Here is a 21717-nt window from a genome sequence, read left to right on the forward strand (position 1 = left end):
AAGGGTATTAACGTAGAACAAAATCTTTTTCAGAGAAAGGAAAATGGTAAAACCAGAGGACATAATTTGAGATTGAGGGGTGGTAGATTCAAGAGCAATGTTAGGAAATTCTACTTTACGGAGAGGGTGGTGGATGCCTGGAATGCGCTCCCGAGAGAGGTGGTGGAGAGTAAAACTGTGACTGAGTTCAAAAAAGCGTGGGATGAACACAAAGGGTCTAGAATCAGAAAATAAGATTAAATATTGAACTAAGGCCAGTACTGGGCAGACTTGCACGGTTTGTGTCTGTATATGGACGTTTTGGTGGAGGATGGCTTGGGGAGGGCTTCAATGGCTGGGAGGGTATAGATGGGTTGGAGTAAGTCTGAACAGAGATATCGGCCGTTGGAACCCAAGCACAGTACAGGATAAAGGTTTGGATTCTTGCCCAGAAATAGCTAAGAAGAAAAAATTTAAAAATTTAAATTGAATCAGGTTGGGCAGACTGGATGGACCATTCGGGTATTTATCTGCCGTCATCTACTATGTTACTATGTTACTATGCTACTATGAATCATATCTTCCCTGTTCCTCCTTTCCTCTAGGGTATACATATTCAGGGCTTCCAGTTTCTCCTCATACGTCTTCATGTGCAAACCTCCTACCATTTTTATCACCTTCCTCTGGACCTCTTCAAGTCTTTTTATGTCCTTTACCAGATACAGTCTCTAAAATTGAACACAATACTCCAAGTGGGGCCTCACCATCGATCTGTACAGGGGCATCAACACCTTCTTTCTTCAACTGGTCATGCCTTTCTCTATACAGCCTAGCATCCTTCTGACAACAACCACTGCCTTGTCACACTGTTTCTTCACCTTTAGATCTTCAGACACTATCACCCCATAGTCCTTCTCCATATCCATGCATATCAGCCTCTCACCTCCCAGCACATATGGCTCCTTCTAATTTCTAATCCGCCAAATGCATTACTCTGCACTTCTTTGCATTGAATTTTAGTTGCCAGATATTAGAACATTCTTCTAACTTTTGCAGATCCTTTTTCATGTTTTCCACTCCCTCCTGGATGTCTACTTTGTTACAAATCTTGGTATCATCCGCAAAAAGTCATACTTTTCCTTCTAACCCTTTGGCAATTTCATTCACAAACATATTGAAGAGGATCGGCCCCAGCAACAATCCCTGAAGGACTCCACTACTTACCTTTCCCTTCTCCGAGTGAATTCCATTAACCACCACCCTTTGGTGTCTGTCCATCAACCAGTTTCTAATTCAGTTCACCTCCTAACTTCAGCCCAAGTTTGTTCAAGAGCCTTCTATGAGGAACCATGTCAAAGGCTTTGCTGAAATCTAAGTAAATTACATTTAGCATATGCCCTTAATCCAATTCTCCAGTCTCCCAATCAGACTCTTCTGGCATGATTTACCTTTAGTAAACATGCAACTATATTTGAACAAACCGATAGCAGCTGTTTTTTATACTAAGACCTCAAACACCCGAGATACTATTTCATTTATTTTGTGTCCTTACTGGGGTGACATGTTCATCATTGGTTTTGTTTAATTTTAATGCAACAAGCAAAAAAATTTTAATGCAGGCTGTACCCTAATGCTATACATAATTTAAGGAAGAGCACTTAACTTATAGCCATATGGCTACCCAGTCGTTTCCTCAGGGGCTGTTGCTCTTCACTGTTATATTATTTATTCGTAATACGGAATGAGCTCTCCCCAAACCACTTGAATTTTAATCGGGTGTTTGAGGTCTTGGTATAATAACCAGCTGCTATCAGTTTCTTTAAATATAGTTGCATGTTGTATGATTAATTGAACAAACTATTTTTCCATACGTTCATTTGGATTACTTTTAGTAAAACAATGTTGCCTCAGATCCTGTAACCCATTTGATGATAGGAATTTCACTATCCTTTCTTTCGGCAACACTTCCATTATTTTTCTAATAACTGAAGTGAGGCTTACCAGACTATAGTTTCCCGTTTCATCTCTGCGATAACTTTTGTGAATAGGGGCCACATCCACTCTTCTCCAATCCCAAGGAACCACTCCCATCCCCAAGGATTTGTTGAACAAATCTGCCATCTGCCTTTATGGATTCAAGTCTGGATACCAAGGTGGCAGCAGCAAAGGGTTGTGGTTGGGTTAGGGCCAACAATATCCTGTAAGTTTCCAACAGAAACTAGTGAATTGAGCAGAGGGTGTGGAAGTTGAACCTAAATGAGAGCATACCAAAAGCTGTTCATGATGGTGCAAACGATGGTACACGTAGGGAGAAGGAGTTGGTACTGAGTGATGAGGAAGGCGAATCCCTGCATGATAGGTAGTATGTGAAGTCTAAAGCACAGATAAATACATTTAAATTACATTAGGTTAACCCTTATGCATCCCAATCAAAAATTAGAGATCGTAAGGGAACTATCTATGTGAGAACTGCAGAAGGAACTTTATTTTATTGAATAGATTGGTAATGAGTTCATGGAGATAAAAGATCTGAATTGGACTGTAAGTAGATAGATCTTTTGGGGTCTTGTCAGGTATTTGTGACCTGAAATAGCTACTGTTGTAAACAGGATAATGGGCTTGATTGACCTTTGGTATGTCTCAGATTTTCAAATTCATTTCTTTGTTAGGTTCCTCCACGGTCCAAATGCAGCCAGAGCTGTCCTCCCGGCTTCATGAAATTGGCAAGGAAAGACATGCCTGTCTGCTGCTATGACTGTATTCCCTGTACAGATGGAGAGATCTCCAGCCAAAGTGGTGAGTGATATCTGGCATGTTTACTGTCTGTGGATAGCTACATATTTTAAAGGTGTTTAATCAAAAGGAAAATGGACAGAACTCACCCCCATTTTATTAAGTCATGGTAGAGTTTTCTACCATGACCTGGAGTGCTAAATGTTCCAATGCTGCTCTGACACCACTGCCAGCCATGCAGCCCCAGACAACCTTCAAAGGATGCTTCTTAGTGAGATTAAGGCACTCAGTCTTGAACTTCTCTGCTGGAAACCTCCTCATATATATGTGGGCCTGGTTACCAAACAGGCTTTCATCACTGATAAGCACATTTTCCCACATTTCCAATGTCCAGCATAAATACATCAATGCCAACTCAATCTAGGTGCACCTTTGGATGTCACTCATCAGTGGCTTGTGTGATTTGCAGCCCCACAGATCAAACTGCAGGCACCAGTGAAAAACTGTTGATGAACTAAAACTGGCCTGATGCTCATCTGACCACTCACACAGTAGCTGATGTAAGGTCAACTTTGTCAATGAAATGCATCAAAGTGTGAGATCTTGGTGTGATGTTGATGTATGTATATGAGCAGACCGAGGCTTGTCTACCACTGAACTTTTTTCTTGTCTACAATATTTACTACTGTGGTGTGACTGCAGCTGACTTTGCTGGTGATCTGGTGACACAAAAATCCTTCCTCACTCATCACTGACACACAAACACACTCTTCTAACATAAGGTTCTGAGTCTTGCTCATGGTTGATGCAGAAAATGTATGCATTTTAAAGCTTCCCTGATACCTAGATGGCTGGAATGTGATTGGCTGATAGAAGCAGTCTCCTGATTGGTCAGAAAAAAAATGCATGCCGATTGGGCAGTCTTGATCCAGTTTTGAAATGTGACTTGTAAAATTTATAATAGCTATGTTTCCGTATCAACAAAATGATAAAATTAGAAACAAGTGATTGCAAAAAAGTTGATTCTAATAGTCAAATGTATCTGTTATAATGTGGCACACAGACAAATACAAAGAAATTAAAATAAAATGTCAAAAAGCTAACCCATACACACAAAATTCACAAGTAGTTCCAAACTTTTGCACAACAGTGTAGACTAGCACTTGGAGATAATTTCCTTACCAAATTTTGAGTATGACGATTTACACCAACTGAAACATGGTGTAAATCCTGACATATGAATTAGTTGATCCTGGCTATTTGGTCATACTGTGCACATTGTTAGTGAACACCCCTGACCTGCTCATGATCCCCATACCCACAACCCATTTTGAACCAAACACTTAGGAAGATGCATGTGCAAATCTGAATTTTTGCCGATTAAATGCCAATAAGTGATTGTTAGCACCAACCCCCCTGTATCACTAATGCATAGCGCGGGTTTTAGGGCCAGCAGCAGCGGTAACTGCTCCAACGCTGATAGGAATTCTTGGGGGAAAAAAATGTCCAAAAATGCTGTAGAGAATAACCATTTTCAAATCATAAAATAGCATCTTTTTGTTTTGAAAATGACCCGTCTTTAGATGTGCTTGAACCCAGTCCAAAATTAAAATGTACATAAATAAGCCACTGGGATGTAGAAATAGCCACAATTCTTACCAAACTGGCCATTCAGATCTCTGAGCAGAAAAGAGGGGCACCCTAGGGTAGGGGTGGCCAACCTTTCTGCATTGGCTGAAAAAAAGTTTCTGGGGCCGCACAAACACTGCAGTAAGACGGTAAACACCCAGGTGCAGCAGAGGAAAACACTGTATAGCCCTCGACCAGTGCCACACAAAATACTTCAAGGGGCCGCAAGTGGCCCTCGGGCCGCAGGTTGAACACCCCTGCCCTAGGGGATACTGCAGTGACTATCACATAAAAAGGTTCTAGGTACACATATCAGCATAGCCCATTTATATTTATTTATTTAAAAAAGATTTTTCAGCCACCAATTCCTAGACGGCTTTACAAAGTAACATATATAAAATAGGACAGTTTAGACTTGTACAAACATCAAAGATTACAAATCAATCAATGTAAACAGTTGGTTCACAGCTCTCCAAAGTAAGTCCAAACATAAATACCTGCGCTGCCTATATAAACGCATAAATAGGTCCTTTTACTAAGCTGCGGTAGCTGATTTAGTGCACGTTAACTGGTTTTTAACGCGTTAAATGCTAACACGTCCATAGACTATAATAGACGCATTAGCATTTGGCGCGTGCAAAAATGCGTAGTGCTCATTTGTAAAAGAGGGGGGGAAAGGCTTTTCTTGTGATTTACAGGTAGGTACAGTAACCTCCTCTTTTACAAAGGTGCGCTAAGCATTTTAGCATGCGCTAACTGATTTAGCGCATGCCAAATGCTAACGCGCCCATTATAGTCTATGGATGCGTTAGCGTTTAGTGCACGCTAAATTGATTATCGCGCTAAATTAGTTAGCGTACGCTAAATTGGCTACCGCACCTTAGTAAAAGGACCCATAAGTTTTGGGTGGGTTTTGGAGGACTCACCATATAATATAAGTAGGTTATGGTAAGATGTTTACCATCAATATCCCCTAGAGCAGAGGTAGAGATCTCTGGTCCTCGAAAGCCGTATTCCAGTCGGGTTTTCAGGATTTTCCCAATGAATATGCATTGAAAGCAGTGCATGCAAATAGATCTCATGCATATTCATTGGGGAAATCCTGAAATCCCGACTAGAATACGGCTCTCGAGGACCGGAGTTCCCTATCCCTGCCCTAGAGTGGCCCTTTGCTCTGCTGAGATGTCTGTGTGGCAATAGGAAGCTGTCATAAGGCTGGTATGTATTGTTTCTTTCAGATCTTTGGGTGATAGGAAAGGGTCAGTAACCACTAAGGGATTACTGGGGATCAGGCCTTAATCCCTCTTATGGTCATCTGGTTCGTTTGGGTACCTTTTGACCTTTATTGTTAGAACAAGTTTAGCCCCAAATTTCTAAATGGTGCCCTGCACAGATTGTTACATATTTGATTTTCACTGCAAAACATCCAAGTCCTAAGCCTGACCAAAATTTGCTTTCAAGATACCTCCTTAGAATTTAGATGAAGAAAAACAATCTAGAAAAAAAAGGTCTAAATTATAGGTTTTGAAAAAAGTGATTTGGACATTTTTAGCAAACAAAACATCCATAAGAACATAAGAACATAAGCAGTGCCTCCACCGGGTCAGACCATAGGTCCATCCTGCCCAGCAGTCCGTTCCCGCAGCGGCCCAAACAGGTCACGACCTGTCTGAATCACCAGAAGGGGCCCCCTTGCCACCTTGGTTTCCCATTGAAGTCCTATCTTCCCATCGAAGTTCTAACCCTCCGGTCTTGCACATTCACAACCTGGTTGGGTTTCTATACTTATTACCTGGTTAGCTTTCTATACTTGTATTACATCCCAGCACCTCTCTCAGTATCCCACGATCCCTTTATCCCTCAGGAATCCGTCCAATCCCTGTTTGAATCCCTGTACCGTACTCTGCCTGATCACTTCCTCCGGTAGCGCATTCCAAGTGTCCACTACCCTTTGGGTGAAGAAAAACTTCCTTGCATTTGTTTTGAACCTATCTCCCTTCAGTTTCTCCGAATGCCCCCTCGTACCTGTTGTCCCCCTCAGTCTGAAGAATCTGTCCCTATCCACCCTCTCTATGCCCCTCATGATCTTGAAGGTCTCTATCATATCTCCCCTGAGCCTCCTTTTTTCCAGAGAGAAGAGCCCCAGCCTATCCAACCTCTCGGCGTATGGGCAGTGTTCCAGCCCTCTTACCAGTTTCGTTGCTCTCCTTTGGACTCTCTCAAGTACCGCCATGTCCTTCCTGAGGTACGGTGACCAATATTGAACGCAGTATTCCAGATGCGGACGCACCATCGCTCGATACAATGGCATGATGACTTCCCGCGTCCTGGTTGTTATGCCCCTCTTTATGATGCCCAGCATCCTGTTGGCTTTTTTTGAGGCTGCTGCGCACTGTGCAGATGGCTTCAGTGATGCATCCACCAGCACACCCAAGTCTCTCTCAAGTCTGCTGTCTCCCAAGAATGCCCCCCCAATTTGTAGTTGAACAAAGGGTTCTTTTTCCCTATATGCATGACCTTGCATTTTTCCACGTTAAAGCGCATTTGCCATTTGTTTGCCCAGTCTTCCAGCTTGTCCAGGTCCCTTTGCAGGTCCTCACACTCCTCCCTGGACCTAACTCTGCCGCACAGTTTGGTATCGTCTGCAAATTTTATAACCTCGCACTTTGCCTCCTTTTCCAGGTCATTGATAAATATATTGAAGAGTAACGGCCCCAGCACCGATCCCTGTGGCACACCGCTCGTGACTCCCCGCCAGTCAGAATATTGGCCCTTTACTCCGACCCTCTGCAGTCTACCCGACAACCAGTGCTTGATCCATCTGTGCACATCCCCTCCCACCCCGTGGTTCCACAGCTTCCTAAGCAGCCTTTCATGTGGCACCTTGTCGAAAGCCTTTTGAAAATCGAGGTAAATGATGTCTATGGGTTCCCCATTGTCCACCCGACTGCTTATTCCCTCAAAGAAGTACAGAAGGTTCGTTAGGCACGACCTTCCCTTACAGAATCCATGCTGGCTTGTTCTCAGTAGGCCATTTCTCTCGATGTGCTCGCAAATGCCGTCCTTGATCATAGCTTCCACCATCTTCCCTATAATTGAAGTCAGGCTCACTGGCCTGTAGTTCCCGGGGTCACCCCTCGATCCCTTCTTGAAGATAGGCGTGACATTCGTCAATTTCCAGTCCTCTGGTACCTCTCCAGTTTTCAAGGATAGATTGCAAACATGCTGGATTGTGCCCGCTATTTCTTGTCTTAGTTCCTTCAGAACCCTTGGGTGGATCCCATCTGGGCCCGGTGATTTGCCGCATTTTAACCTGTCTATCTGTTTGAGGACATCCTCCTTACTTACCTCTATGTGCTCCAATTTTTCAGCCTTTTCCCCACTCATGAGCTCCTCTGAGTCCGGTATATTAGATGTGTCTTCTCTCGTGAAAACCGACGAAAAGAATGTGTTCAACCTCTCAGCTACCTCTTTATCCTCTTTAATCACTCCCTTTCTATCCCCATCGTCCAACGGCCCCGCCTCCTCTCTCGCTGGTCGCTTCCCCTTTACGTAACTGAAGAATACCTTGAAGTTTTTCGCCTCCCTGGCCAGCCCCTCTTCGTATTCCCCTTTTGCTTTTCTAACCTCTCGGTGGCATTTCTTATGGCATTTCCTGTGCGCCTGGTGATTTTCTTCCGTTGGGTCCTTTTTCCATCTCTGGAAGGATACTTTTTTGTCATTTATTGCCCTCTTTACTTCAGTTGACATCCAAACCGGGTCCTTTGACCGCTTGTTCTTGCAGCCTTTCCTGAAACTGGGGACGTACATTCTTTGTGCTTCCTGCAGGGTGTCCCTGAATAGGGTCCAGGCGCTTCCTACAGTCTCCATCCTAAAGATGTTTCTGAGCTTCCTCCCCACCATTTCCCTCATAGCAACAGAGTTTCCTTTCCTGAAGTTGAGCGCAGTTGTTGCGGTCCTCCTTACTATGGGTGTCCCCCTTTCTAATGTGAATCTGATCGCGTTGTGGTCACTGTTGCCTAGTGGTCCTCCCACTTCTACCCCTCTTGCAGGCCCCCCTAATCCGTTTAGGATGAGGTCAAGAGTAGCAACCCCTCGCATCGGTTCCCTGACTAGTTGCTCCATGAAGCAGTCCCTCATGGCTTCTACAAATCCTGTTTCCCTAGTGCAGTTGGAGTGACCTGTACTCCAGTCTATCCCCGGGTAGTTGAAGTCCCCCATCACTGTTACACTTCCAGTCCTGCATTCCTGTCTCAGTTCAGCTTCCAAGTCGTGTCCGACTCCTTCTGACGTACCAGGTGGGCGATAGTACAGCCCCAGTTTTATGCCTGCACTCTTGTTTCCCGGCAATTTGACCCATAGCGATTCCAGCCCCTCTGCCTGGGGACAAATTTTTCCTCATTCCCGCGGGAACTCATTTTCCCATTCCGTCCCATGAGTTCTTTTCCTGTCTCTGCTTCATTCCTGCAAGCTCCATTCTCATCTGCACAAGCCCCAAACACTTTAAAATCATAAGTGTTCGAGGTTTGTGCAGTTAAGGCAGAGCTTACAGGAACTGGCCGCAGGGACAGGGACAGCAACAAAACTCACAGGGATGGAACAAGGAAATTGAGTTCCTGGGGACAGTGACACATTTGTCCCCGTGTCATTCTCTAATCCAAATGCCACTTTATGCCATTTTTAGATGTTTTTTTCCTTTGAAAATGAGCCCCATAGTGCTACACTGTAAATGGCATACATATTCATAGGGACTGGAATCCTGATATAGACAGTTTTGTTGAAACAGCCATGTTGAATCACACCTCATGTTCTACTATATCTGTGTCACATTACAATAAAGAAATTAGAAAATATTCAACATTATATAGCCTGCTGGCAATGTCTCAGGCTGACTAAAAAGCACATAGCAAGCTATATGATGATATTCAGTGGGAGACTGGTGGCTCTCACTTAATATGCCATTCAGCAGAGAGCTAGTCACACTAAGGCCCTCTTTTACAAAGGTTCACCAAGCGTTCTAGCATGTGTTTAGTGTGCACTAAATCAACACGTGCACTAGCCACTAATACGTCCATAGGATAACATGCACGCATAAGCGTTTAAGTGTGCGTTAATATTTATCACATGCTAAAAAGCATAACCACTAACACGTCCATAGGATAACATTCACGCATTAGCGTTTAGCGCATGTTAAGCTTGCGTTAATATTTATCACATGCTAAAAAGCATAATCACTTACATGTCCATAGAATAACATGCACGCATAAGCATTTAACGCGTGTTAAGTGTGCGTTAATATTTATCACATGCTAAAAAGCATAACCACTAACACGTCCATAGGATAACATTCACGCATTAGCGTTTAGCGCATGTTAAGCGTGCGTTAATATTTATCACATGCTAAAAAGCATAATCACTAACATGTCCATAGAATAACATGCATAATTAGCGTTTAGTGCGTGTTTAGCGTGCGTTAATATTTATCACATGCTAAAAAGCATAGCGCACCTTTGTAAAAGAGGAGGTAAGGTGCGCTAACTGATTAGCATAATCGAATTAGCGTGCGCTAACCGCTAACGCATGCATGCTAGGGCTCCTTTTATTAAGGTACGCTAAGCAATTTAGCGTGCGTTATATAGCACACGCTAATCACATGCTAAACGCTAACACGTGCATGTTAGTCTATGGATGCATTAGCATTTAGCTTGTGTGTAGATTTAGTGTGCGCTAAACACATGCTAAAATGCTTAGTGCACATTAGTAAAACAGGGGGTTAGTTTATGGATATGTTAGCGTTTAGCGCATGCTAATTTGATTAGCGCTCGCTAATCGATTAGCACACTTTAGTAAAAGAGGGGGTAAGTCACGTGATATAGATATTAATTGCCAATATTCAGAGGCTTGCCAATCTTCTGTGGCCAGATAGACCCACCTAAAAAGCAGGTCTATCTTAGGCCACTAGAACTTAGCCAACCAGCCTTTGAATATTGGCTTAGCTGAGTATCCCTAAGATGACCAAACCTAAACCATAAATTCAATGCTGGTCCATGAATATGGTTCTAGCATTGAATTTTCTGTTTCACCATGGTCCGAATATTGTGAAAATGTAATTTTTGGACCGGTTCCTTGGGACATTATTGCACTTCACTGTTCATTGCCATCTCCGGATCAGACCCTGGGTCCATCAAGTCCAGTGATCCGCACACGCGGAGGCCCAGCCAGGTGTACCCTGGCATAGTTTTAGTCCCCATATCACTGTATGCTTCTCAAGGGAGATGTGCATCTAATTTACCCTTACTCGTAACACTCTATACCACTCTTAAGGAGATGCTACTCATAAATTGGCCACTTAACATATAATAATAATCCAGTCACTATAAATGTCAATAGAATCAGTATTCAACTGAATGGTCTGGATTCAATAATATTGATGATATTTGCGTGATATTGAAAAGGACGCCTCAGCCCCACCACTCCACCGCAAAAAAGATGCTCAAATCGCGGGAAGCATAGTGTGGTGCTTCATCATTGGCTGTCACTTCCCATTTCTTGTTAACTCAATATTTTTTGTTTGTTTTTCTATAGTTTTATTACTTATCTCATATCTCATAAATATGTTATAGTTATAATATGTTAGTTGCTGATAAACCAACTTAAAATGGTACTTATCTCAGCCAACCCTGGGGAGTCAGACCCGACATGTTTCGCACATGAATTGTGCTTTCTCAAGGGTCTCCCTAGAAAAATATATACAAAACGGAGTCATAAACGTGCAATTGCGTACAATCTCCATTCTATCCCAGATTATAACATTAAAACCTAAATTAATCGAAGAGAGCCTCACCTAGGTCGCCGCCATCATCCGACTCCAAAACTTCAAAGAGCATAAGATGGCGCCGGCGTCCTCGGGGGGCGTGAACTTTGAAGGGAGAGGGAAGTATTTAAATTTAGTTCCGAGGACGCCGGCGCCATCTTATGCTCTTTGAAGTTTTGGAGTCGGATGACGGCGGCGACCTAGGTGAGGCTCTCTTCGATTAATTTAGGTTTTAATGTTATAATCTGGGATAGGATGGAGATTGTACACAATTGCACGTTTATGACTCCGTTTTGTATATATTTTTCTAGGGAGACCCTTGAGAAAGCACAATTCATGTGCGAAACATGTCGGGTCTGACTCCCCAGGGTTGGCTGAGATAAGTACCATTTTAAGTTGGTTTATCAGCAACTAACATATTATAACTATAACATATTTATGAGATATGAGATAAGTAATAAAACTATAGAAAAACAAACAAAAAATATTGAGTTAACAAGAAATGGGAAGTGACAGCCAATGATGAAGCACCACACTATGCTTCCCGCGATTTGAGCATCTTTTTTGCGGTGGAGTGGTGGGGCTGAGGCGTCCTTTTCAATATCACACAAATATCATCAATATTATTGAATCCAGACCATTCAGTTGAATACTGACTCTTAAGGAGATGTGCATCTAGTTTACCCTTAAATCCTTGAACGATGGATTCTACAATTACTTCCTCTGGGAGATCATTCCAGGTGTCCACTACTCGCTGTGTGAAACAGAACTTCCTGATATTCGTCCTGGATCTGTCCCCTCTCAACTTCAGTCTATGTCCTCGTGTCCGTGTCTCATTGGACATTGTAAATACCATGGAGTTTGTTTCACCTTTTTGACTTTTGCCCAAAATTAGGTATCAGGAAGTTCCACTTTACTAGCATAGCATAGTTCTAGTGCTTAATTATGAGTGCCAAATAAATATAGATGGGAGCAATTAACTCAATATATTATAGGCATTGAGTGACTAAAGAAATTGTATTAAGTCTGATAGAAAAATTACTCTTCAAGTAATTTACAATAAGCTATTTTAAGTGTACATCAACTGCTAATGGAACTTAAGCTCAGAGACATGAAGGCAATAACAGGGGAAAAACCTAACACTACTGCCTCACCACCCAATCATCGAATGTTCGAAACAGTTTGAAGTTAATGATCAAGTTTGTTTAATATTTAACTTGAAATGCCACACAGGCTATAAGGTATACTTTATGCACTGATAGATTGAAAATAGATAGCAAACTTATCTTTCAACAATGATACAGTAGTGTTGGGGGTTTTCCCCTGTTATTGCCTTCATATCTCTGAGCATAAGTTCCATCAGCAGTTGATGTACACTTAAAATAGCTTATTGTAAATTACTTGAAGAGTGATAATTCTATTGGACTTAATTATGAGTGCCAGCATTTAAGCCTGCTGAAACCTGCTATAAATTTTGGGTGAGCAACTAATGACAGTTGGGCACACAAATGAACCTAGTCTATAACACTGAATTTAACTTCTAGGAATGCACTTTGGTCCACCCTTGCTTCTCCCATGGCCATGCCCCCTTTTCAGTTGTGTGCTATAACATTTAGGTACTCATGTTATAGAAAAGGTATGGCAGATATACGCTTAAACACAATTGATTGCCAATTAACACCAATGATTGACTCTTGACGGCTCATTAATTAATTATGCATGACTTTGGATCTGCATCCTTATTTGGGTGACCTATTTAGGATCCAGAAGTCACCGTTCAAAAATTATACACTTTTGGAAAAAAATGGTGCATTATTCTTTTTTTCATTTTTCCAGATATGGAAAGCTGTATAAAGTGCCCAGAGGACCAATGGTCCAATCAGAAGAGAGATGCCTGCATCCCCAAAATGATCACCTTTCTGTCCTACAAAGAGCCTTTAGGGATATCTTTAATTGTTGTCAGTATGGTCTTCTGTTTCATCAGTGCTTTCATTCTGGGGATTTTCATTAAATACCGGCATACTCCCATAGTCAAAGCAAACAACCGTAGCCTGAGCTATGTTCTCCTCATCTCCCTTATGCTCTGCTTCCTCTGTTCCTTAATATTCATTGGTCGTCCTAATAAGTTGACCTGCATTCTTCGACAGGTTACTTTTGGTATCACATTCTCTATTTCCCTTTCCTCAGTACTTGCAAAAACCATTACTGTTGTTATTGCCTTCCAAGCCACCAAGCCCAAAAGTAAGCTCCGAAATTGGATGGGCTCCAGTTTGTCAAATTCTATAGTCCTTAGCTGTTCTCTTCTTCAAACTCTCCTGTGCGTTGTCTGGATGTGTACTGCTCCCCCATTCCCATATCATAACACTGAATCAGAAATTGGAACAATAGCAATTGAATGTAATGAAGGGTCAACAATTGCATTTTATTGTGTTATGGGTTACTTGGGATTGCTTGCTGGTATCAGCTTTGTTGTTGCTTTCCTTGCAAGAAATCTACCTGATACTTTCAATGAAACCAAACACATCACCTTCAGTATGATGATTTTCTGCAGTGTCTGGGTGACTTTTATCCCAACATACCTGAGTACCAAAGGCAAGTTCATGGTAGCAGTAGAGATATTTGCTATCTTGGCCTCCAGTGCAGGACTGCTTGGCTGCATTTTTATCTCCAAATGCTATATGATCCTTCTGAGGCCTGAGAAGAACAACAAGAAGCACCTAACAAGGCATATAAAGACTTAAAATGTCTGAAAATGATATCATTTTCATAAAAGAAAACTAAAAAATCATATTTTAAATACAACAATTGGTGTTTGGTTGTTCTGTAATTGCATTAATCATCAAACACAGTAGACATATTTGAAGGTGTTTAAGTTGGTATGTGTTATTTTTATCAATTTAGATGGAGAAGAATCTAGCCTCTTATAATGGCTTAGGAAATAAAATGGAAAAAAATTTTTTAATATAGAGTCAAATTCATGTTTCTATATAAATATGTTCATGTTTATTAAAACTTGTTATACCTCTGAAGCTTAAAACAGTTCTTACCAGTTTACAATAAAATCATTATTAAATAGGAAAATAACTCCATAAAAGTAATAGGACAGAACGAATACATATACATTAAAAAAAGTAAATTGGGTCATTATGTCAACAGGTTATCAGTAACCACTTATCATCCAACCACATATCTAGTATATCTTCCTCTCCTATCTCTCTCCATTGGTCCTGCACCTCTCCCTATTTCAAATACTTCCCAAGTTCAATCTTCTCTCCCCTAGCAGCAGCAATGAGGACAAACTATGTCCAGTCAACCCCTTAGCCTTCTATCTGCTATATGCTACATTCTCTGGTGCAATTTCCTGCACCATCTGTGGCTCACTTGAAGAAGGGCTGTGGCTCTCTGGTTAAGCTACTGCCTCTGCCCCCATAGGATGTGAGATCAAATCACAGTGCTGCTGTTTTTGACCTTAGCAAGTCACTTACTCCCTGGTTTACTAAGGTGTGCTAACTGATTAGCGTGCGCTAATTGAATTAGCGTACACTAAACGCTAATGTGTGCATGTTAGTCTAAGGACACGTTAGCTGTTAGTTCGTGCTAATCAGTTAGCGCTCTTAGTAAAACAGGGCAATAATCCTCCAGTACCCACTACTTTGACTGTATCAAGAAATGTATTACAACCAGAACGAAAGTAATCCTGTCATTGTATCGGGTGATGGTGCGCCTGCATCTGGAGTACTGCGTCCAATATTGGTCTCTGTACCTTAGGAAGGATATGGAGATACTCGAGAGGGTTCAGAGAGCGACGCAACTGATAAAAGGTATGGAAAATCTTGCATATGCTGAAAGATTAGCAAAACTGGGGCTCTTTTCCCTGGAAAAACGGAGACTTAGAGGGGACATGATAGAGACTTACTGGATCATGAAATGCATAGAGAAAGTGGAGAAGGATATGTTCTTATGTTTTAAATTTTGAAATACCAAAGCCACTTAAAGGAAGTATAAAATTCCCCATTCCCTTTCCTCAAAGATCAGAGCCCCAGCCACCTATAAAGTCAACATTGTCGCTTTTGCTAGTAGCTTTAGAGTTTAAAAATCTATCATAGGAATAATATCAGTTTCTGAAGAGATAAGTGATGACATCTTCAAAACTCAATGGTTAGGTTTGCTCTCTTGGCATATCTTCTCCATTCTTCCTGAGGGATTCTGGGGTTTAGAAGAGTGCTTAGGGGCATGGGAGTAGGTCCCTAAGGTCCTGTGGAACATAGAATTTTGGAAAATAGGTTGACTTTCAGAAGATGTTGTGGCGTTTGGATTCTTATATAATAGTTTTCAAATTATGGGGAGGGAAAGGAAAATGGAAGGTAGTGCCTGTTGTAAAAAGTTCAGCTTAGTGAAAACACTTCCTTTAAAACAATAAGTAGATAATCCTACGAAAACAGTAATCTATATCACCCTACTACCTCCCATTTTAGGAAACTTTCACAATACTAAGTCTAGCCATCCCATTCCTTATCTGTTACAACCTTAGGTTTACTTAACATCTGGTATTCAGACCACTTCCTTCCTTTCACACAAATTATCTATATATCAAGAAAACACTAAACAGTCTCATAATCTTGATGGCAATAACATGGGCTGCAGCTTTATTTAATAAAAATTCAAAATAGCAATGCAATTCCATTATCCTTTTCTTTTGAAGTAAAGGCTGCTTTGTTTACCTCATTGGAATGACTACGAGACAGCATTATATGTTCTAAAAACAGACAATATTTGTTTATTGTTAGTATAAAAACTTACAAAAATACAGCAACAAAGGCATAGCAGAAAAATATATTGTCAGTTCAGAATATGCAATGGAGTGTACACCCATATGCCTAGCAGGAGACTAGCATGTCCCTGCTGGCATACCCAAGTGAATTTCTCTCTGGCTCTACCTGTGATGCATGTGTTTTTTATACAGAGAAATTCTTCCTTTGTTCCAAAAAGCCCATCCCCGAACTCTGGTCATGTGACTCCCTATTGGTACAAAAAATATATACCTAACTATTCTCCCCAGTCCATGCCTCTCTCACTCCTCCCCTTGCAGAAACAGAGAATTCTTGGTGAACTTACTTCCTCCAGCTCTGAGATCCTTATCACCTTGCAGATGCTAATTTGTGGTTTTACAACACTGTATATCTTCAGGATGGTGTCCTTGCATACTGAAAGTTGGCCAGGTGACCTTTCAACAACCCAGCTGCTTGATTCCCATAACTCGGTTCAGAGAATGTTTTGGTACCAAATTCTCTCATCTCGCTACACCCACATCGTCCTGCAGGGATCCTTGCTCATTATAAATGTTTTATAGCTTTCCAGGGTACCTGGCATATGAAGTCGTACACCACTGATAACAGTTCAGCAGAACCTTGGAGAAATATCCTCCCAGCAGGGAATGGAGACAGGAACTTTGCAGCACAAAGGCCAGCTGGGTTAGCATTTCAAAGGATACATGTGTTCACAGACAGCAAGGTACAGGCTGGGCCTGGCTATGGGAAAATATAGGTTTAAAATATCTGTAGTGTCCATCATATACAAGTGAGGCCAGTATGTCCAGTTTATTCATCTGTATGTCCAGATTATCCATTTCACTTTCTAGGTGCCCCCATCAGCTGGTCGGTCCTGACCTAGCTGCTCTGTGTAATCAAATCACAGTACATCATCAGGTTGATTCCAAGTATCCCATATTTCCAAGACCAGTGGTGTTGCATACAGTATAGGACCTCTTCATATGTCTTTCACCCCTTCCCATACTATTGGTCACTAGGAAGGACCCCCCCCATTTTCCGCAAAGCTGCAATCACCCCACATCCCCCCTGTGCACATACCACTAAAGCCGTGCAACAAAATCATCCCCATTCTCTCAAATAACCACAAAACTACCACTGCAACACCAATATATGTACCCACATCACCAATAGGGAGGAAAAGGGAGGGCAAACTCACACCACCTTCCCAAAACTATCTGACAGCTCTTTCAAAGTAAACCCCTACCTCCCAAATACTTTTATACACTCGCTCACTTCCCCAGATCTACCGCCCTCAGCCAGCCAATCCAAACTCTCACCACTCCTCCAATCCATGACTGCCCTACCTTAGCAACAATTACAAATAATCATCCTACAACTCACCCACCTCTTAACCCACAATCCCCTTAAATATTAGTTTCTTTATCCTGACCCTTCCTCCCCTCGCACCTGTCCAATTCAATTTTATCTCAGTTTGTGGGCTCAGCCAAAGCTATCAGAAGTATCCTATTCTAAGTGTATTGTCTTCATATCTTACAAATTACATAAATAAGGAGTGGGACTAACGTGGGATTCATAGAATATTGGAAACATTTAACCATTTAGATACTACTACTAGAAAAAAATGAAGGTCTATGTTTAACATTTAAACCCTAATAAAAAATATGCTCAGTGCTCAAAAATTTAGTATAAACAACATATCTGCACCATTGCAATCAGCTTAGCTACACGTAGTCATACTTGTTCTTAAAAAGATGTCTATACTGTCCCAGAAATTGAAGGCAGAATGAGAAACTCTTTACAAACTTATGTATCCTACTAGTACTTAGATTCAAAAAGATGCACCCCTCTTGGAGGAATGGGATAAAAAAAACCTGACATAAGCCATGTTTCACTCATGCTGTATCAAAAGTTGGTCTCATTCATCTAAAACAAACAACAACAAAACAATATTCATTTTATTATCAAATATTTAACTTTCATCCAAAAATAAAACTAAACATCAAAGAGCCGCAAAGCTACCATTTCTCTAATTTGGCAGTGATAGAAAAGTATGACAACACCTCTTAGACCAGTGTTCCCCAATCCTGTCCTGGAGGATCACCAGCCATTTGGGTTTTTGGGATGGCCCTAATAAGAACATAAGAATTGCTGCTGCTGGGTCAGACCAGTGGTCCATCGTGCCCAGCAGTCTGCTCATGTGGCGGCCCTCTGGTCAAAGACCAGCGACCTAACTGAGATTAACCCTACCTGCGTAGGTTCCGGTTCAGCAGGAACTTGTCTAACTTTGTCTTGAATCCCTGGAGCGTGTTTTCCCCTATGACAGACTCCGGAAGAGTGTTCCAGTTTTCTACCACTCTCTGGGTGAAGAAGAAATTCCTTACGTTCGTACGGAATCTATCCCCTTTCAATTTTAGAGAGTGCCCTCTCGTTCTCCCTACCTTGGAGAGGGTGAACAACCTGTCCTTATCTACTAACCTATTCCCTTTAGTACCTTGAATGTTTCAATCATGTCCCCTCTCAATCTCCTCTGTTCGAGGGAGAAAATGCCCAGTTTCTCTAATCTTTCACTGTACGGCAACTCCTCCAGCCCCTTAAACATCTTAGTCACTCTTCTCTGGACCCTTCGAGTAGTACTGTGTCCTTCTTCATGTACGGCGACCAGTGCTGGACACAGTACTCTAGGTGAGGGCACACCATGGCCCAGTACAGTGGCATGATAATCTTCTCTGATCCATTTGTGATCCTCTTTTTTATCATTCCTAGCATTCTGTTCACCCTTTTTGCCGCCGCCGCCGCACATTGCGTGAACGGCTTCATCGACTTGTCGATCATAACTCCCAAGCCTCTTTCCTGGGAGGTCTCTCTAAGACTCCAGACATTCTGTATTCGTGCATGAGATTTTTGTTACCTACATGCATCACTTTACACTTATCCACGTTGAACCTCATTTGCCATGTTGATGCCCATTCATTGAGCCTGATTATGTCTCGTTGTAGATCTTTGCAATCCCCCTGTGTCTTCACTACTCTGAATAACTTCGTATTGTCCGCAAATTTAATCACCTCACTCATCATACCAATGTCTAGATTGTTTATAAAGATGCTGAAGAGCACGGGTATATGAACTGAGCCCTGCGGCACCCCACTGGTGATGCTCTTCCAGTCCTAGTATTATCCATTTACCCCCACTCTGTTTCCTATGCTCCAGCCAGTTTTTAATCCAAGTGAGTATTTCACCCTTGATTCCATGGCACACAATTTTCCAAAGTAGTCATTCATGTGGAACCTAGTCAAATGCCTTCTGAAAATCCAGATATACAATGTCGACCGGGTCGCCCTTGTCTATCTGTATGTTTACTCCCTCAAAGAAGTGCAGCAAGTTCATCAAATACAATCTGCCTTTCCTAAAACTGTGCTGACTGATCCTCATCATCCAGTGTCCGTCAAGATGATCAATGATGTGGTCCTTTATCAGCAAGGTCAGACTCTCTGGTCTGTAGTTTCCCGGATCTCCCCTCAAACCTTTTTTGAAGATCGTCGTAACATTTTCCACCTTCCAGTCTTCCGGAATCTTTCCCAATTTTATCAACAGATTGGCTATTAGTTGAAGCAGTTCATCTATGGTCCCTTTCAGTTCCTTGATGACCCTTGGATGGATGCCTTCCGGTCCCAGGGATTTATCGCTCTTAAGCCTATCAATTTGCCTACACACTTCCTCTAGACTGACCGTCAGTCCTGTCAGACTGACCGTCAGTCCTGTTCATTTCCAGCATATAGCTTCCGGTATGCTGTGTACATCTTCTTCAGTAAATACAGACACAGAAAATGTGTTCAGTTTGCCAGTGATTGCTTTGTCCTCCTTTAGCACTCCCTTTATTCCATGGTCATCCAAAGGTCCTACTGCTTCCTTCGCAGGTCATTTCCCCTTAATATATCTAAAGAGCGGCTTGAAGTTCTTCGCCCCCTTTGCTATTTTTTCCTCATAGTCTCTTTTGGCCCCTTTTACCGCCTTATGGCCCCTGCATTGATGTTTTTTGTGCTTGTTCCAGTTTTCATCCGTTTTTGACCTTATCCATTCCTTAAACAATGTTTTCTTATCTCTGATCGCTTCCTTCACCTCTACAGTGAGTCACGCCGATTCTTTGTTCATTTTCCTCTTTGATCCCTTGTTGATATGTGGTATATATAGATTTTGCACCTCGGTGACTGTGTCCTTAAAAAGGGACCAAGATTATTCTAGCGTTTTTACAGTGCTTGTTCTCTTCTTAATCTTCTTCCCTACTATGAGTCTCATCTCTTCGTAATTCCCTTTTCGGAAGTTCAGTGTCATGGCTGTTGTTTTGGATTGATGTTTCGCCCCTGCGTCCAGATCGAAGAGGATCATATTGTGATCGCTGTTTCCCAGTGTCTCTTCTACTTCTACATCTTGTGCCGGTCCTCGCAGGCCATTTAGAATTAAGTCAAGAATTGTATTTCCTCTAGTATTTTCCTTGACAAGTTGTTCCAGGAAGCAATCGCTTACAGCATCCAAGAACATGGTCTTTCTAATGTAGCCGGAGGTGCCTAGGTTCCAGTCTATTCCCGGATAGTTGAAGTCACCCATGATAACTGCGTTGGCTCCCTTGCAGTTGCATTTAATCTTGTCCATTATTTCTCCGTCAATTTCTTCGGAATGCCCTGGGGGGTGGTAGTAGATTTTGATCATCATTTCCAGGCCATTTGTTCCTGGAATTTTGACCCATAGAGACTCTAACTTATCTTTCAGTTGTGGTGTGTTCTCTCCAGTAGATTCAATTCCGTCTTTGATGTATATGGCAATGCCCCCACCTTTATAAGCCACTCTGTTTCTGTGGTATAGTTTGTATCCTGGTAGCAGTGTCCCAGATGTTTTCTTCAGGCCATCATGTTTCCGTGATGCCTATGATGTCAATGTTATCTTTTTGTGCCTTAGCTTCTAATTCACCCATCTTATTTCTAAGGCTGCTTGCGTTTGTGTAAATATACTTGAGTTTGCGTCCTGTTCCTTTCTTGCTTTTCCTTTCCTCTTGTGTCCCTTTCGATCTGTCTTGCCTGTGATCTGGTGAGTCTTTCCTTCTATCTTCTTGCACAGTATTCTCCGGGTATACCGATTCCCGAACCATCGACTCTCTCTCTTGGTCGACTGTTGGCTTTCTCCTTCTTCCTAGTTTAAAAACTTCTCAACTTCTCTCTTGATGTTGCTTGCAAGTAACCTCGTTCCATCTCTGCTGAAGTGGAGTCCGTCCTTCCTGTATAGCTTGCTCTTCCCCCAGAACGTTGTCCAGTTACACATGAAGTGGAATCCTTCTTCCTCACACCAGCACTGCATCCATGCGTTGACTGCTTGCAGCTCCATCTGCCTCTTCTCATCAGCCCTGGGTACCAGCAGGATCTCTGAGAATGCTATCCTCTGTGTTCTGGTCTTCAGCTTTCTTCCCAGCATCCGGAACCGGTCCTTCAGTATTTCCTGTTGTAGTTCCTGTTGCTCACGTTGTTCATCCCCATATGAATCACCACCACCGTATCTTCTTCCACACTGTCGATGATCCTGTCGATGCGGCTCACTATGTCTTCTACCTTGGCTCCCAGTAGGCAGGTCACCAGCCGATCCTGTCTTCCTCTCGCTATGTGGCTGTTGACTTGTCTGATGATGGAGTCCCCCACAATGATTACTGTCCTCTCTATCTTCTTTTGATTCTCCAGCCACAGTTACGTGTCCCTGGTTCTCAAAATTCTTACGTTCTCGTTCTTATAC

The 21717-nt window shown here is 42.2% G+C and overlaps 1 protein-coding gene across 1 annotated transcript in view; it reads left to right on the forward strand.

The window, feature by feature from the left end:
• Nucleotides 1-21717, forward strand: part of LOC117346269 (vomeronasal type-2 receptor 116-like) — a 63538-nt gene that overhangs the window by 28052 nt on the left and 13769 nt on the right. The window contains exon 5 of the mRNA XM_033915669.1: nt 2649-2775. Coding sequence (XP_033771560.1) covers nt 2649-2775 — 127 coding nt within the window. The remainder of the gene's footprint in view (nt 1-2648; nt 2776-21717) is intronic.

The sequence above is a fragment of the Geotrypetes seraphini genome, chromosome 12, assembly GCF_902459505.1.
Source record: "Geotrypetes seraphini chromosome 12, aGeoSer1.1, whole genome shotgun sequence".
Lineage (NCBI taxonomy): Eukaryota > Metazoa > Chordata > Amphibia > Gymnophiona > Dermophiidae > Geotrypetes > Geotrypetes seraphini.